At 39.8% G+C, this 19230-nt stretch overlaps 1 protein-coding gene across 4 annotated transcripts in view; it reads right to left on the minus strand.

Annotated features, from left to right (window-relative positions):
- The window catches only part of TENM1 (teneurin transmembrane protein 1), a 764948-nt gene that overhangs the window by 104028 nt on the left and 641690 nt on the right, over positions 1 to 19230 (minus strand). For all 4 annotated transcript variants that reach the window (XM_032882345.1, XM_032882346.1, XM_032882343.1 and 1 more), the window contains 2 exons: positions 14413 to 14556; positions 5929 to 6178 (listed from right to left, as the gene is read on the minus strand). In XM_032882345.1, the coding sequence (XP_032738236.1) occupies positions 5929 to 6178; positions 14413 to 14556 (394 nt within the window). The remainder of the gene's footprint in view (positions 1 to 5928; positions 6179 to 14412; positions 14557 to 19230) is intronic.

Genomic DNA, 19230 nt, shown 5'->3' on the forward strand with positions numbered 1-19230 from the left:
TATTGAGATATAATTCACATACCATAAAATTTACCCTTCCAAAAAGTACAATTCAGCAGTTTCTAGTACCATTCAGAGAGTTGTGCCACCATCGCCATCATCCAATTCCAGAACATTTTCATCACCTCAGGAAGAAAGCCCATACCCATTAGCAGTCAATACCTATTCCCAACCTGCCCCAGGCCCAGGCAGTGATGAATCTGCTTTCTGTCTCTATGGATCTGCCTATTCTGGGTGGTTCATATAAATGGACTCATAGAATATGTGCCCTTTTTTGACTGGCTTCTTTCACTTAGCATCAGGTTCGACCCATTCCTTTTCTACTTTTGTGAGGTGAGGGATGGAGAAAGAGAGAATATGCCTACTGTGGAGTTGCTGCCTAGTGACCTGGCATTGTGAGTTTGCCTGGCCTGTTCTGTGGTGGCCATAGCACTCAACCACATGTTGTTATGCTTAGCCAGAAATACTTGATGTCCCAAAGTGGTCTTCCCTCCCTACTCATCTTTCTGTGATATTCTTCCTTTGAAGACTGAGTTCCCACTTCTGCCATTTGCTGACTTCTTAGAGCTTCCCACTCCAGCAACCCTCACCTAAGACTATCTTCCCTCATGCTCTGGCTCTGTCCCTTGCCCCTCTCACTTCTTACCTGTCCTGTGTTTTAGGGCCCTGTTTTTAGCTGGCCGTTCCTTAGAAACCAATCCAACAAATGAATCCGTGCCCAAGGACTAACGATGATTTTAGCTTGACAGGTCATTCTAACAGAGGTTCCTGTGTTGGGGACTCTTAAAGATGCAATGTGGCAACTCAAGGGAACACATTTCTTAGAGCAGGAATTTGGGCACCGTGGAAGGCCAGCAAAGATGTTTCTGGGTCAAGGGGAGGGAACCGTTGAGTGCTACCACTAATACATGAGCTCACCCTGGTAAGGTCACCATCTATTTCATCTACATGGAGTGTTTCTCTATTTGTTGCTCCAGTGTTGCTGACAAAAGGATGATTCTTGGCCATTTCTCACTTATTTTCCAAGCTCTCAAAATCCAGACTCCATTTGTTCCTTCAGTAGCATGCTCTACAAGTTTCCCTGGCCTTCTGCATGCTAACTGCTCCTAAGTGGGTGCTACTCTAGTTCCACTCAATCCCTAGTCAGGGACAGGAGTCAAGTCCTGAGAACGATGGAGGAAATATTAACCAGTCACTGTAAAAGAAATGGTAGAATTGCAAGAGAAATTTTTATGTCACATTGACATTTGTTGAGTCCAAGTTACTCAAGGTACCAAGAAACATTTGCCAGGTTCTTATTTTCATCTTTCTTTCATTTTGAGGGAAGGACAAAATAAATATCTGGAGAATATCAGTATCATGAACAATAACAGCATGAGGTTTTTATAAAGAATAAATCATTTCCATTCATGCTTAATAGGTTTTCTAATAGATTTGTGAAATTAGAAGTTGAGAGGGAAGCAAGGGGGATAGTCATATTTGTATTCTTACAAAGGACTTGATATGGTGCCTCCTATTTTCACTTACATAATTATCCCTATTAGTTTCAGAAAACCGAACTATGGCCCTGAGGCCATAATCCAAGGAAGAAGAAATGAAGTCATAATTGATAAGAAATAGTTGACTTGGGGATGTTCACACTGAAGAAGAGGAAGCTCAGGAACCTATGAGGTCTGTCTTCACACACATGGAAACGCGTCAGGAATAAGAGAGGAGTGGCTGCCAAGCTGCTGCAGATGCTAACATTTGCTGTTTCTGAGTAGATGTTTTATGAAGGTGGATTTCAGTTCAGTGTAGGCAAGAATTTTCTAAAAGAGCACTCCAAAGATTCAATGGGCTGTCTAGAGGGGTATTTAAGTTTCCTGTTAACTGAAAGGGATCAAACAAAGTAGATGTGATCAAATGTCAGGCATGTAGTGGGTGCCATGTTGCACCAGATATCTCCATGGACTTTTCTAACACTAAGCTCACAAATCTGTGATGTCCCTTTTGTGTTACCAAAATGTGTGTGTATGAAATTTTAACATGAGAAGCAAATCCACAGGGATAACTAGGCCTAAACTATCTCATATAGAAACAAATGTGTCTTTACAAAAATCCTCACAGAATGTATTTTTAAGATTCCCTTAGGTTTAATTACTTACATAATGATCTTTTAATCTTCTCTTCTTTATTATCTTACCTCAATTTCCCACTGGAATGAAGGACTAAGATGTGTATGTGTGGATGAAATCTGTAGACAATGGGCAAAAGAGTACTCTATACTTTAAATAACAAGAAATAATATTGTTGCTCTTGCTATATTGCTAATGATAAAGACAGAACTGACTTTTCCTTACTCTCTCCATTCAGCCAATGATGGGCCAGCTAAAGGAAATAAATGATTGGCAATCAATGAAAATGAAATTATTTCTGAGGTCGGATGAAAGAAATTCAATCAGGGAGAGTTTGGATCAGCAGAGCTGAGGAAGGAAAAATCTAGTCTTCCAATCTTTGACATGTCAAGGGGCGCCTGGAAATTTTCAATGTGGCCCACTATGAAACATGAGGATGGAAGAGAAGGAAAGCTCGAAGGGCATCCAGTAGGAGCAAACTTTATGTCAGAGCAAACAAAATGCCATCAAACTTTGGGCTGAGAACTATGCATCTGTGGGTCTTAAAACAACTTAAATATAAACATAAACTTAAACACATAAGACATGTAAGAAGATGCTCAAATATTAACTTGAAATCAGTTTTATAGATAAGAGAAGTAGAGAGCAGAATGGTTAAGTTATATAATGAATAACCTTGACAGAGGGTCAAGATCTGGAATGTTCTCTATCCCTTTCTGTAATAACCTATTGACAACATTGCTCTTCCATTCACAGCTTTAAGTGCAACCAATAACATAATGACTATATTAGTCTGTGTTTCCAAGGAAACGGATGACTCAACCAAGTAAAATGACTAATACCCACTGGGAGGGGGAGGGTGATGGCAGCAATTAAATCAACAAATTTTAACAACAACAAAAAAACTGGTACAAAATGAAGTTTCTATCTATATGCAATGGAATCCATTGAACATTATGGTTCTTAACATAGCAGAGACATTATATCAACTTATTTCTCCACAGGAAGTTTAAATCTGGAAGCTATAAAGAAAATAAATAAATTTACCAATCATACATCAAAGATGCAATGTATACTGTATAGACTACTGATCAAGCCAGACACAGTTTTTAGGTGAATCTAATAAGAACTATTATTAGTGTCTGAGTAAACATAACAGATAATGTTTGCTGACATAAACTAGCTTGATGGTTTTGACTATAGGAAAATAGGGAGTTACTTATCAATTAGGTCAAAATCATGTAAATTCAATCAGTTTATTTCTTTGATGGCCAAGCACAGGAGTATTAGAGTAGATAAGGGAAAACTATTTTTCTCCTCCTTGAACCTAACACAAGAGAGAACTACTTCTTTTCCGCTTGAACCTAATCCAAGGAATGGTAACCATGAATCTATGAAAGGGGTAGGTTGCTAGCAGGCGGGGATGTGTAGGCAGAAAGGGGAAATTTGGGACCCCTGAAAACACACATACAATTTTGTGTGAACATGTCCCCCCCCCCGCCCCCCAGGAAGAGGTCGTACAGCCCTCCTTAGATTCTGAAAGGCGCCTGAGAATTTAAAAGAAAAATTAAGTTAAGAACTGCTTTAAAGGATGTGAGCTCAGAAAAGCTAGCTAGATTCAGGCTAAGTGAGAGAGCTTGGGTGTGTGAGCTCATGGCGTGTGCTTGCCTATGTGTTTGAAGAGCTGTGACAATGTGAGAGAACAGTACTGTGGAGTAAGAATGAATAGAGGGATTGGACAATACTTCACACTGCCAGAAATGGATTTTTCTTTATACTGAGAAAATCACATTGCAATTGGGGTCCAAGTTACGCTATTTTATTCTTTGAATGACTTTGTGTTGAAGGTCATAAGGTACTTCGGACCAAAATGCAAATTTGTGAACTGTTAAGGATCCCTGAGCAAAGGAGAATCTCATCAGTGAATGAAAATTGTTCCACCTTAGGTAAATTTGCATTTAAATCACAAAGGAAAGGACTAAACTTAGCTGGGTTTTCTTTATGGTAATATTATTAGTCTTGGTATTTGTTTTTGTAGCTAATCTTATGGTTTTTCCTTTGAGGAGTTAGCTACAGAGGTCTAGCTATATAGGCTTTATAGGATTAGTCAGGTCTTTGTCTACTTGAGAGCTAATATCTGCATGACTAGAAACATTTAGATTGTGAATTAATCGTTCAGTGCTCCATCAATGTTTGGCATCATGTAAAAGGAGCATCCCTAGGATTTTGAAAACAATGTTGAATGTTGTAGAAATCATTTCTAAATGTGGGCATACAACCATCTTGGCCTTCCTCATTGGCTTTCCAGTAAGTATGTTCCCAAAGAGATATACTGCTGGAAATGACAAGTGTCCATGAGGTGTGTCACCCTAAGGTACATGAACATTTGAATAGAGCAGGGTGCTATGACTTAATAACCCTCTAGTCTCTCTAGATGCACTTTACCCTTATAAAATCTTAATGTTAGTCTATTTTTAAAAAATCAGTCAAGGGACTTAACAGCTTTCTTCTCTATGACAGTGTCTGCAATTATAATTAAGAAACATATTAAAATTGGAATGAATTACTGTGAAAAATGGATGGGGTCTTGGGACTGGAAGATGTCCTCAGCTAGGTGTGAAGGACTAACTTAGTCTGAGAAAAAGGAGGTAGATTCCAGAGCAAGCACGAGAATCTGAAAAATTTCAAGGAATGTCCTCATATATTCAAATTTCCATGCTTGTGTGAACATAATGTTAAGTGGAAATGACCCAAGACTTCTCATATGTTTTGACTGGCCTTGATGGTGCCCTGTATATAGAAGTTACTCCATCAATGTCTCTGTTCTCCCAGGCACTATTTTTGGTCACTATCTTTCAGGACAATGAGGTGATGCCTGAGGCAACAAATGTTTTATGGATGAGTTTATAGGATGGCATCAAAATCTCCTGGAACAAGAGAAACTTTTAGCCTAAAGTTCCCAAGGTATGTGTCAGGGATAAAGCTGTCATAACCAACTGGAGGGAAGACTCTATCCATTTACCCAGGGGAAAGAAAACAGGTCTGTCTATCCTCACTGGTATGGGAAGGGGTGGTTCCATTTTCTAGGACTCCAGAGGGCATATATTTGCATCCTGTAGCCTCAGAAAAGGAGAAATAAAGCTGATTAGGCCATAGTCTGCTTAGTTGTAATCTTTGTATAACTTCATGGTATTACATGATACCAGAAGGTATGAATTCCTTTCAAAAGGTGTCAAAATAATTTGGACTCCCAAGAAAATTCCTAAAATGGATTAAGAAAGTCTAACGATGAATGCTTTAATCTTTTTTCCCCCAATGGAATAGAGCTTTCAAGTGTAAAAAAAAAACTGAGTTCTTCCTTCCCTATCAGGGTACACAAACACAGACTTCTATCTTCTTTTTTATAAAGTGACCACTTCAAAAGACTGAACCTGGAGAACTTAGAAAATGTAGCCTTTTGGATCTGGCATTACCTCTACCTGCTAGAATGAAACAAATATTTTTGATCAGTGTTCGTCGTTACCAACAGAGGTTGAGTGACTTACCTGAGCAGCTGGAAGTACTGAGATCCATGTCAGTGACAGCAATGCTAACAAGGAAGGCCACACATACAGGGATGTCAACACTTCCTGGGTCTCCAAAGGAGTGGGCATGTTGACATATGTCCTTTGTCCCTATTCCTGCATCTCAGGCTCAGGGCTAAAAGATGGGCAACTGCACTTTCTGCTCTTTCTGGCAATGTCTTTCTCTTCATGTTATCTCATTCTTGCTTTTTCCTCATCCACTAAGCAAACAGAGATTAGAGGAGACTTACCTTAATTCCAAAATACTAACGGAGTTTCCCGAGGGAAATATTCGTCTTACAAAATTAAAGTCGCCAACATACACACTACCATCAGGGCCAGAAGCTAAGGCAACAGGAGCAAAGAGTTTGTTGTTGTGAGCTGGGCCATTGCAGTTGGTACAGGCTACACTCCGTTGGTGTCCATTACCCATTATGGTTGATATGACTGGGGGCTGCTGGGAAATGAACATATTTTCTCCATTCCCTTTATGGATGATTCCTAGATTTAAGAAAAAAAAAAAAGAATAAAAAGCCCACAATTACCACACAATATTCTCAGTAACATTTTAATCTCCCTCTTGTTCAAAGCAGCATTGAATTTTGGCCTGGCATAAAAGAACCTGAGAGTGAAGCACTGTCGTTTTGTTTCACTGCATAGCAACCACAAACAGTAGCATAACACTTGGCCTCAGTTTGTCTACCTGTGATATGGGTTAATACATCCAGGCCCGTTAGTGCTGATTCTAAATGCCTCAATAAAACATTTGATGAATAACTTCTAATGATCACCTGTTCACTTTGGGCTCTGTGAATCATCTGTGGCTAATTTTTCATCTCATGGCTGACTTTCTCCTGATGCCCAGCACACACCTGTCTGACTTCAAATTACCCTCACTATGCAACTGACTGGTTCCTGAAAAGGAAATATCAGTCAATTTTAATATTAACTTAGCAAAACACCATCAAGAAGGTAATCTACTTCTGTGAAAAGAAAAAAAGTCATAACACTAGAATGTACTTCAAAGATATAAGAAAGGAACTTGAATTTTCCACTCTTTGGACCATATCTCACTATCATCAGCGCACAAAATAGAGATACTGACTTATGAAAATGCTGGAAAATACTGTGCAGTCATTCTCTTTGGGCAATCTCATCCATTCTTACAGATTTAACTCTTTTTTTTAAAGATTTTATTTATTTATTTGACAGACAGAGATCACAAGTAGGCAGAGAAGCAGGCAGAGAGAGAGGAGGAAGCAGGCTCCCTGCTGAGCAGAGAGCCCGATGTGGGGCTCGATCCCAGGACCCTGGGATCATGACCCGAGCCGAAGGCAGAGGCTTAACCCACTGAGCCACCCAGGTGCCCTTGTGAAGGCAGTTTTTTAAAAAAAGTTTTTAAGGTTTTTTTTTTAAGATTTTATTTATTTATTTGACAGAGATCACAAGCAGTCAGAGAGAGAGAGAAGAGGAAGCAGGCTTCCCACTGAGCAGAGAGCCCGATGTGGGACTCAATCCCAGGACCCTGGGATCATGACCTGAGCCGAAGGCAGAGGCTTTAACCCACTGAGCCACCCAGGCGCCCCACAGATTTAATTCTTATCTCTGTAGTCTGAAATTTTCTCCTGTCCAGAGTTGGCAACTGCCCTGCAATTTCCTGCTCAATCGCCCCATTTGGATGCCTTACAGGCCCCCCAAACTCAACAGGTGTAAAAGGGAACTCTATTTTTCTGCTCCCCCTACCAAACCCTGCTCTTCCTCCTGTGTTGCCTACTCATCTTAGGAGTGGTATCACCATGAGTGTATTCACCCAAGTTGGAAATGTGGGCATGACTACGGCTCTTCTTTTTCTCATTCACTACACCTAATTCATTATGAAAGCCACTATGAGTCTAACTCCTACGATATGCTGAACCAGTTTTGTCACCTCCATTGCTATCATTACTGCTTTAGTTCAGTGTTTCTTCACTTCTTGGTCTCCCGGTCTCCACACATACCTATCTCCCAACCACCCCCCCCACCTCTTTCCATTGAGATTGTTTTAGTGTGCGGCTTAGAATCTTTCAACAGCTCCATTTCCTTTGTAGAATATGGGGCACCTCCCCTATTATTAAGGCATACAAAGTCCTTCATGACTTGACCACTGCCTACACTCATCATCCTCTTATTTGTATCTTGAGTTCCAGTGATAATGAACTGTTTTACAATTACTTTCACATTCTTCCATTCTGTTCTGCTTTTGTATATGCCTTTCCCTCTGTCCTGAAAGCCCTCCTCATCTTGTCTGCTTTGGGAACTCTTACCTATCCATCAAAGCTCAGCTCAGTTTTTCCCTCAGTGCTCTGTCCAGGTAGAATGAGTTACTCCCCCTTTGGGCCCACAGTTTGTTTTCCATAGCTCCGTTATAACACCGACTATGTTGTATGATACAGTTTTCATTACTTCTCTATCTTTCTCACTAGAGGATGGGCTCCATAAAGGCAGACTCTCTGTCTTACTCTTTTCTGCATTTTAGCGCCAATCCCTGTGGCCAAGTCATTGTAAGAGCTCAGTAAATGTTCAAAATAGGCTTTGAGTCTCTTGTAGTTTCCTTGTCAAATCCCAGTGATTTTGCAAACCTGTTGAACCCGGGCAGAAAATCCAAGAAACAAGAACTGCTGTGCTCAAGTCTGCTCACAATGAGCCTGGGCAGGGAAAACACCCATGCTGTGAGAAGACATGCCAATGTGTCAGACAGAAGTAACTGATGGTAAGTGAATGAATACAGTAATCTTGTAGACTCTTCTCCCCCCTCCCCCATGACCCCTGCTCTCTATCTCCTTGGATTGTCTGTTACTCTCCCTAAACATTTCCTGAAATGTCTTCCTCAGTTTTCTTTCAGCTTTTGGTCCCACAGTCCTACAATAGACACCACTAATCACTCTGAAATAGGAACTTTGTTGGCAAAAATAAGTAAGAGGGTAAAACATGCACAATACCATAACACCAAATATGTACTTGGAAGGGGCTTTCCAGGAAACAAGTCCCATACATCATACAGCCTTCAGATTTCAAGTCTAGGTACTTTGACTCTCCCTTCCTAGGGTGATTTTTGCCTATTTTTTCAATGTATGATCTGCAGGAGCAGCTATGAGTTTATGCCCCAACAAATTGGTCTTTTACAGTAGAACTGTGAGATATCTCGAGGATCACTATTTTCTTATTAATAACTTTATTAGGCAGTAAAAAAATTCATAAGATTTCGAACAGTTAATTAAGTAAGATTAATAGGACTGGATTTCATTTCACAAAAAAACAATCGCAATGCGTTCAATGCTACAGTTTAAATGAATTGGAAGTGAATGAGAACTGGGATGACCGTCAAACAACATAATTGAAAAGAAACCTCCTGATGATCACTAACTGAATATCTTACCAATGAGACTATGATATGTTCTCGAACAAATAAGGAAACCAACTGTTTAGCATGTCTGTATTTCAGCAATGCATTATAGGGTATATCACTCAAAAATATGTCCAATTATTAGCTTGGAAATACCAGATTTGCTATTAACATCTATTTTCACAGGTAGATCTCCATCTTTTTTATATCAATATAACGGTATAGTTAACAATTACCTTCAAAATGACATGTTATTACCAGGCTCCTGGCAATTTAAAAACTAAAGATGGCTATTCTAAACCATTCTTCTAAGCCTGCAATTCTAAAACTCCCCTTTTCTATTAGAAAGCCCAGCACTCCATCAAAGAAGAAGAATGATTAAAGGAAATAAAACATAAGGCAATGTACTTTCTGATTACATCTCAACAATTGATGTCTTGCTTTCATGCAAGGTACTAAAGTGCCCGTGTACTGAAATTACCATTCCTGTTTAAAGCTGAAGCAATCAAAACAAAAATGGGCAAACCCCTTTTGTATTGCCCTAGAAAAATAGATCATTCTGAAGGGTGTTTTTGTTGTTTCAAGAATCTGTTTAACCTTCCATTACATAGAACCGGGGCATACCATCTAGCAACAATGATTTAACACCAATTCTTCTGCAAAAGGTTGCTTTGAAAATATTTTGTTTATGTTCCTGGAAATCTTGATCAATTACTGCTGCCTCCTTTCCAGTTTATTCTGCCACACATGCTCATTTTGAAACCAGAATCAAATGATCCTAGGACAACGCACATTTTTATATGAAGGCCAACTTCCTGCTAAGGATTGGGTGTCTTGTTGGCAGTCAACAAAGAAACCCCACTGAATGGGGCCTACTGCACATTTTCTCCCCTAAGTTTTCCTTCTCTCTGCCAAAAAGCCAGGTCTGCTGTATAATAAGTTAAGCATACTTTTAAACGCACTACTCATACCCTCCTGCTACCTTGCTCAGAAATTCTTTTGAAGCTTATAAATAAGTTTGAAATAAAAATTCCCCTCGGAAGCCAGTGGGTGGTGCTTTATGCTGATTTCAAAGAAGAAACCATTTTTCAGACTTATGAACAACCAGGGACACAATACATATTTCTCTTAGGACTTGACTGAGAGGATATAAACACAAGCTGGGAGATATGCCAGTGTGATCAATGGAAATTTACTTCCCCTCCCAGTAAAACCATTTGTCGACAAACTATTGGCCTGTTTTGGAGACTAAGTTAAAAGAAATTCTTTATCCATTTCAGACAGATGACGATATCCAATTAGTGCCCTGGCTTGTTTTCTTTAATAATTTTTTAACACTCAACTGGGAGGACACACTAGGAGATATGTTTGATACAAAGATATACTAAAACAAATGCTTACCTCAGTAATAGATGATTCATGTACACATTTTTATTCCTCATAATTTTAAAGAACTGATTTATCTTAAAAGGTAAGGATATATACTTTCTGTAATCACTAAGAAGATGTATTTTGAAGGAATAATATTGAAAAATACAAGTTCCTGTTTTTTTTTTTTTCATCTCAGAAAGTAGAAACCATCTACATATATCAGGCGTAATATTTGGAAACAGTTCTCTGCAACCAATGGTTAATTGTCAGGTAAATATAATTGCTGCAACTAAAATGACAAATGGTCTGAAAACACTGCCTTCTAGAAGCTACCCACTGCATAATGATTTTGCAACTAAAGAAAAACTGAAGAAGTGAATGGCAGCAGACATCCAATCTAATTACAGGTGTCTTTTTAACCAGTGAGAGGGAATTGGGGGAAGATAGATTCTTGTTTCTAATCTGCCATCTGTCTCAGATCAAAAAAGCAGGGTGCCTAAAGAGTTAGGCTTTTTCCAGAAAGAAGCGGAGTGGCAGAATTTGGAAAGATGGTTGCTCTTGCCTTAATCAGTCAGAAAAGACTGTCTGACCTGAGGGGGAAAGAGCATTGCTTTCTAAATTGGTCTTCTCAAAGCTGCTCCTTCACACTTATCATTCCTGCTTCTAAAACTGCCTTTGTGGGTGGGATTTAGACTTTGAAAACATCCCAAGAGAGGTGTTCATGTCCAAGGTCAGGCTGAAAGGCAGTGGCAGAGCTGGCTTCAGATCTGTTTCCTGGCAAATGTGACAAGTTCTTGGTTAGAAATACATTGTGCCTACAAATGAGATGATCCAATGAAAAAAGGTTCCTTAAAAAAAAAAGCTATCTAAAATAAGGTTTCTTTCTCAGAATAAAATTCTCAGAAAGAGACAGAGAGCAGATTCAGTGGAGCTGGGGTGAGCACAAGGCATCTTTTTGGGGAGACAACAATATCCTGAAACAGTTGTGGTGTTGGGTGCACAACTCCACAACTTATTAAAAGCACTGATGTGTACATTTAAAGTGGCTGAGTTGTATGGTGTATAAATTATACTTCAAAAATGTGTTAAAAAGATTCTCAGAAAGAATTCATTACCTCTTGTTTAAAAACTGATTACTGGCAAAGTAGGGGTGGAGAGAACACATCTGTGGAAATAAGGGGGATCCCAAAGCCAACTTCTCAATGGCTCCCCTCTGCTCTGAATTTCTAAGCCTGTGTGAAGAAAATAGTAAGAGGACACAGGGCTGGGAGCACACAGCTGGGGGCTGGTTCAATTGAGGTCATTTCCCACTTTCTGCTTAATGTCAATGACAGGCATTTGAAAGAGACAATCCATACAAGCCAATAAAAGTGTGTGGAAAAGAACCGGCTGCTTAAAATGTCAAACTCTTTCAAATCAAAACAAAAAACCTCATAATTTAATAAGTGGCATCTGCCCTTTCGTTTTTGTACTTTTAAAACTGTGATTCTCCTTTTGACAACAGAAAAGAGTTGACATTTTCTATCTATGCCCAAATCTTTGCTCTCAAATAAAACAAACAATTTGAAATGGAATTTAGAATGTTCCTTGAAAGAGGGGAAGGAGGGATAATGAAGGCTTATGGCAATGGGCTCATTTACCTTCGGGGTCCCTTCCTGGGATTATGGTAGGTGGTGTCACATCATGGTTGAAGCAAACCTGGTTAGTTTTGCCAATCAAAATTTTCCAGCCCATGTGGCTGGCTGACTTAGCTGACTCAATGATGGTGCAAACAAAATAAGATCATAGGTGTGATTATAAAATGGATCTCTTAGCCTTGGTCAGTTCATGGCCTTACGAGATAACCTGACCTTCACCAGTTGTTTCATAAAGGTCAGATGCAGACAAGGATGGCTGGATGGAAAGAGTGTAACTGTCTCAAGACATTTGCATCCCCAGTCCTGGAGAAATAACCCAAAGTCCATGTTCTACTAACGGTTGCTCAGAATCTGTGTCTTTGGATGAAAAGGAATGCGATTTTGCAATAAAAAGTTCCCAATAGATGTTCATATGAAAGCTGGACAGGAACACTAATAACCAACTCCCCAGAAAGATGAAAAACAAGGTGGAGGATCTTGGGTGAAGCGTTTATAACCAGGGTAGTGAGATCAGTTTGTTTGAGAGATCATGGGCTCTAGGGCCACCTGGGTTCCCTCTCCTGATTCAGTTAACATGTAAATTACAAACTAGGAGAAAGTGACAATAGCAAGGATGGTTCGAAGAAGGCAAAGATGGAAGATGACAGTGTCCTAGTTCTCTGCCTTTTCCTCTTTTCCTAAGTCCAGGACTTAGAATACTTAAAACTAAGTGAAGTCCAGGACTGCCCTCTTCCCTAGATTCCTTCACCACTTCTCCTGTCTTCCTCCTGCCTTTTCTTTTTTTAACCATTATTGTTCCTTGATTCAGTTTCTAGTTTCTCACTGGATCTACTGACATTTATGTGGGCAAACAACTATGGTAGAGAGAAAGAGCACAGGGCTCTAGTCACTTATGAACGGTGCAACATTGGGGAAAGTCACATGACTGTAAGCCTCTGATTCTTGATTTTTAAAATGGGATTAATGCCACACTGCAGGGTTGTTGTATTTAAAAGGGGACAGAGGTCACAAAAGCCTTTTGAAAAATGTTATCACATGGATGATTCCTCAATCCCATGGTGCACATTTTGCTCCACATTTTTAACATCTCTTGAAATAAGTCTGTATCTTGCAATCAGTGTATGTCATAGTTTAATTGGCAGCATTTCCCATAAAATACTGGCATGATTGATGGAGTGTTAGATTATATAAAACATTATATTCTACTTTTAAAAAAGTTGGTTAGTGGGGTGCCTGGGTGGCTCAGTGGGTTAAAGCCTCTGCCTTCGGCTCAGGTCATGATCTCAGGGTCCTGGGATCGAGCCCCGCATCGGGCTCTCTGCTCAGCGGGGAGCCTGCTTCCCCCTCTCTCTGCCTGGCTCTCTGACTACTTGTGATCTCCGTCTGTCAAATAAATAAATAAAATCTTTTAAAAAAAGTTGGTTAGTGTCAGATACACTGGTTAATTACTTGGGATCGAGCAATGATGACATATGATTCTTAAAACCCAGCTTTATAGAACTTCGTGATGAAGAGGTCTCAGTATACTAGCACCAATTTGAAATCAGATTGCTGTATTTGAAAATAAATGTATTAATATGGCTATCTCTAGATGCTGGACTTCCAGGTAACTTTTTCCTTGTACTTACCCAAGTTTTCCACATCAAATATGTGTTGTGCATGTGTAATGCATATATATAGCACTATGTATGTGTGTATATATATTGCATTAAGAAAACAGTAATAAAAAATATTTTAAAAGCTTCTTAAGTGCAAAGAAGTGGGCACTCTTGACCATGAAATGGACTATTATTCTTGAGGTAAACTTGGCATATGTCTGAAAAGCCTTAGAAACATGTACATCTTTCCCTTTACGTGAGATACCTAAGTTAGGCAAATACATAGAGACAGAAAGTAGCATAGGAGCTGGGGGAGGAGGAATGGGGAGTTACTATTTAATGGGTACAGATTTTCTCATTGGGATGATGGAAACATTCTGGAAATAGACAATGGTGATGGTTGCACAACACTGTGAATATACTTAATGCCACTGAACTGTACATAGAAATGGTCAAAGTGGTAAACTTTGTTATGCATCTTTTATCACAATTTAAAAAAATTCCACTGGGGGTACCTGGGTGGCTTAGTTGATTAAGCGTCTGACTCTGGATTTCCACCCAGGTCATGATCTTAATGTCATGAAATCGAGCCTTGGGGCAGGCTCCGTGCTCATGGAGCCTGCATAAAATTCTCTCTCCTTCTGCTCCTCCCACCCCCCCTAAAATAAATAAACAAAAATCTTTAAAACAATAAAAATAAAAGTTGTATATCCTTTGAAAATAAAATAAAATAAAAAAGCTGCTTACCACTTTGAGGATTCAGAATATGATGCTTATTCAATGACCAGCCTCCTAGGTTAGAAGCATCCATCTCAAAGCCTTGTAAGATGACTGTCCTTTTCTCCCAGAGGATAAAGTCAGGGCATGTTTCATATTCATATCCCACAGATACTGCAAACAAAGAGTTAATAACACATTAGCACATTTTAAAGTATTTCCTTCATTTTTACAATGGTTGATAATTCTGTGGGTATTGCATTTGCTATTGAATTCTGATGCGGGTTGAAATTCGACTGCAAGTGCCTTTCACCTCACACAGCACGGCAGAGCGCCAGCATCCAAAAGTGATCATCAGTCAGCACGTACTGGGTACATACTCAGATGAGTGAGTGCGTGCTCTCTGTCATTAGGTACATAACGTATGTTTACCGACATCAAGCTTTGGGCTTTGGGGTTGGAGGCTGTGTTGGAAAACTGAAGAAATAAGCTCTCTGAAGGCTTAAGCTATGCTGATACAATTTTTTCTTTACTCTTTTAGAAGAGGCGCAAGGAGGGCTGGTTTCTTCTCTCTCTAGGGTGCAAAACGCACTTAGGAAGCTGGTTTTGGTGTGCTGGGTCACTTACACAACAACTGACTACACATGAGACTAATACAAATCGATTTGTCCAATTTATATTTTCTCTTGTGCTAACTGGCCTTTAGTTTGCCAAGAAGTCTGAGTTTGCTTTGAGCGTGGCAAGTGTAAATTCCACCTTGTGCACATTATATTTTGGTTTCTGCATAGAGCTAACCAATGGGATATCACCCAACATTTGGCCTCAACTCTTATGAAGCACAGATGTTGCGCATTAAACTTGGAACCCTGGAATGCCACTGAAATGGGAAGTGGGAAACAAGGTAGCGTGGGTTCCTCTGCTCTACTGAAATATGTCTAGCTCAAGTACACCAAACCCCAGTCATTTTCTCAGTTGGTAAACCTGCTTACCTGTTGGAACCCCAGATTTCTGAGTCTTGAATTTAAAATGTTTTTTGTCCTCATAATGTTCTAAGCCTGAGAGCATTGGCTCATTAAACTGTATACCCTGAAGCTGCTTTCCCCCTTTCTGGAAGCTTCAAATATCCCTAGCTAGTAGTTGGCCATTGCTTTTCCAGTTTCTGTCTCTACCTGACTCTTTAGATGCCTCTGGAGAACTCATCCCTCCTTTTGTCATTTGGTTATGAAAACTGGTAATGAAAATATGTGCTTAAACAATGCCAGAAAAATAGGACCTAAGATGAAAAATTAAAGCAAACTAGTTTCGGGTTTTGGCATTGGGTGAAGGGAAAAGATGGTAATTTTAGTCAAACTGATTTATATGTGCATGTGTGTGTGTGAGCATATGTACATATAAGCCAAAAAGTCCTTATGATTATGAATATACAACTCTCTAGCATTGTGGATCATCTATGGCCAATTTTAAATCATATGTTGGCTTCTTTTGGTCCCTTGCTCTACCAAAGCTTTAATAGGGATCTTATAGGGCCATCGTCCTGGGATGTGTGACCTGTGCAGTCGCACAGGGGCCCATGTTTTGAAGGGTCCCACATTTTGTTTAATGCTCTGCTGCCACTACCTTGAAATCCTTAATAATTTTTTAACCCAAGGTTCTGTATTTTCACTTAACACTGGGCCCTGCAAATTATGTAGCCAGTCCTGAAGGGGATGCCCTTCTACCCTGCCATCAGCTGGTGAAGACTCAGGGAATGCGAACTCGTTTTATTATTAGCCTTAACCAAGCATTATTAGCAAGGGAGCTCAATGGGGAGCGGGAAAGATTAATCATAAAATGGAAATAATTTCTAAATGGAAATTAGTTCGGGATCATTCTGTGTCAATGCTGTTCTCTATTAAGGTAGATGGAAACAATTTCAGTGATGGAAAAGCATCTCAAAGGTAGTCTACTTTGGGTTATAGTCATGACACAAATCATTGCTGTCAAACAACCTCTTAGATATATTATCATGAACCCCAATGCTTGTTAAACAACTCTGGTAGAGTGGAAAGAGTTGGTTTTAGAGCTAGAGTCAGAAAAGATTTCAACTTTTGGGTCTGCCATTAACTAGCTATTTGGTGTCAGGTGAATTATTCTGCATCTCTGAGAATCATGGTCTTCTCTGGTAAGAAAGTCAGGCCAGGGGAGGATGGACTAGAATTGCTAATTTTTAGACCCTTTGGGGTTAGGGAAACTTTTATTATGAATTTGATAGAAGTTATGAATCTTCTTCTTAGATTTCTTCCTAGAAAGATGCAGATGAGGGGCGCCTGGGTGGCTCAGGTCATGATCCCGGGGTCAGGATTCCCTGCTCAGCAGGGAGTATGCTTCTCCAGCTCCATCTCCCTCTGCCCCTCCCCTGCTCATGCATTCTCTCTCCCTCTCTCTCAAATAAGTAGATAAAAATCTTTTAAAAAAAGAAAAATGCAGATGCACACATAATTTTGTATATAATTCTAGAGCTTCAGTGACCTCCTGAAATCCAAATAGAGATCTCAGACCAAAGATTTTTTGCACTAGATAATTCATACAGTGCCCCTTGAGCACTAACACTCTGTGATTCCAAAGTGCATTCTTTCAACATTGTGTTTGATCGATTCTGGTTGGGGATTAAACCCAAAAGCCGAAGAGAGCATCGCATCTCATGTTGGGAAAATCAGGTGGTGAAAAAGCATACTTGGGGCCATGTTGGTGTGTTGAATAACACGGTTTCTGCTTCTCTTGCCAACATGTAAAAGTCCTGATGAATAAATAATCACAGCGACAATTACAGGTTCCCTGAAAGCCATCATCTCCTTCCCTACCATTGTCAGGATCTGCTTTTTGTACATTGTAAGCCTGGTGAGCTCCCTTAGAATCCGTTCTCCGGAAGGTGATTATGCAGTTTTGCAAATAAGTAGTTTGCCCTGGTGACCTCCAGTGGTGGTTTGGAGCCGGATTTTTCCCTCTCAGTAACAGTTAAAGATCCCCCTAACTCTGTGGCAGGAAATGCTTATATAAAGTATCAGTTAAAGAGTTCTCAGTGCAATGGTAATGAGACATACTCTTTTCACCTCATATCTGCTTTTGGAATTGCTCTCTAGTCCACAACAAAAAAGTACACTGGCTGCAAACCCCACAATGATATTACTTTTTTCCCCTAGTCATGGCAAATAGCAACAAGGCAGCCACTTAATAAGTTCCCTCTAATTTTTATTAGGTTTACTTTCTTGGGAGAAAGCTCTATGAGCTAATAAAGTTATAATTTATACTTAAGACTTATCCAAAATCTCAACTAACTTTAATGAGAATGGCTGTATGTTGGGGTATTTTTGCATGTGGCTTCTTGCTCAGAGTAACAAGGTGAGGTTTCTTTCCGACAGCAGCCCATTTTAACATAATCCTAGAATTTGCAGTCAGTTTAGGAGAAGGCAGACATTTCACCCCACAGAGCTGAGCTACTTTCCAAATGCACAGGAAACTGGCAAATACAGAAGCAACCAATCCTAGACTTCTCTCGTGGAGGCATACTGTAACACACTAAATGCCTGCTCTTTTTCATATAATTAAAAATGGGGGGAGAGGGGCTATTCAGGGCTGGCAATGAAAATGCTGAGCCCCGACATTACACTCTGCCTGGTACTGTGGCAGTTGAGTAATGTGATAGGAAGAAAAAATAATCATCTGTAAATATTTCAGAGGAGCTGCAGAAGACACACTGGTCTGGCAGTGGGCCGAGATAGGTGGTGGTGGGGGGTGGTCCCTGGACAGTATATATTGGGAGGGCAGGGGAGAAAAGAGCCATTAGTAGAGCAGAAGGCGTTTTCTGAACGATGTGACTGTCTGCCTTGAGACACCCTTAATTCTGTCTGGATTTCTGTTTTCCTGTGTTCTCTCCCTTACCTCCCTCCACACAGAGATATTAATGGGATGTTTCTTCACCAAGAGTCATTGCTGGTCAAGATAGCACTGTTACATTTGCAGAAGGCTCTGTCCTCTGGTCACAGGATCACACCTTTGACTTGACTGTTAGTCATCTTGCAAATATTAACACTGGCTTATGAAGAAGACTTTATTATACCTGTTTATAAAGAAAGATTGTAGCTTGCTCCCCCAAAGTCACTGGACATGGGGCAAAGAACTGAATGCACATTCTACTTCTCCAAGCAGCAGATTTTGTATAATACGGGGATTACAAGAAGGCTGAGGGCCATGGTGCCCCTGACATCCAATTCAGTGTCTGTGACATTCATCTATAAGGGCTGGGATAGGAGACTGACAATAAACAGCCAAGGTAAAGATGTTATGCAAGGAAGCTAACGTGCAAAATATGAGGAGATTAGGCAGATGATTTTCAGCAGCTTCAGGATAAGGCTTCAGAAATCATAATGGTTGCATTTATGAAAGTAATACATAATTAAAAGTAGTTTGATAGTGTGAGAAACGGACACGTTACCTCATGAACTCAAGGAATATCTAAAAATAATTTCATGATATTTAAAAGGTAACTAACAACAAGATAAAAACTTTTTTATCCAAAAGGAATCATTAAATAGAATAAACATTTCCCATTCTTTTCAAATAGATTAATGCAAAACAACCACAAACAATAACGACCAAAGACAAGAGACCTAAGGAACCAAATGAAGGCCTTGGCAACAGTAGACCAAGACTAGATAGATATAGTGCTATCTACTGAGAACAGGTACGCTCTCTTAGAACTTCTACCTTTTCCTATTCTCTGGTGATTTATCATAGGATAGGATGACCCCAGAGGCTCCTCAGTTTGACACATTGCTCAGTGGCCTAAAATGCTTTGTTGATTTATCTATT

This window comes from Lontra canadensis, unplaced genomic scaffold (assembly GCF_010015895.1).
Source record: "Lontra canadensis isolate GAN:19392208 unplaced genomic scaffold, GSC_riverotter_1.0 scaffold81, whole genome shotgun sequence".
Classification (NCBI taxonomy): domain Eukaryota; kingdom Metazoa; phylum Chordata; class Mammalia; order Carnivora; family Mustelidae; genus Lontra; species Lontra canadensis.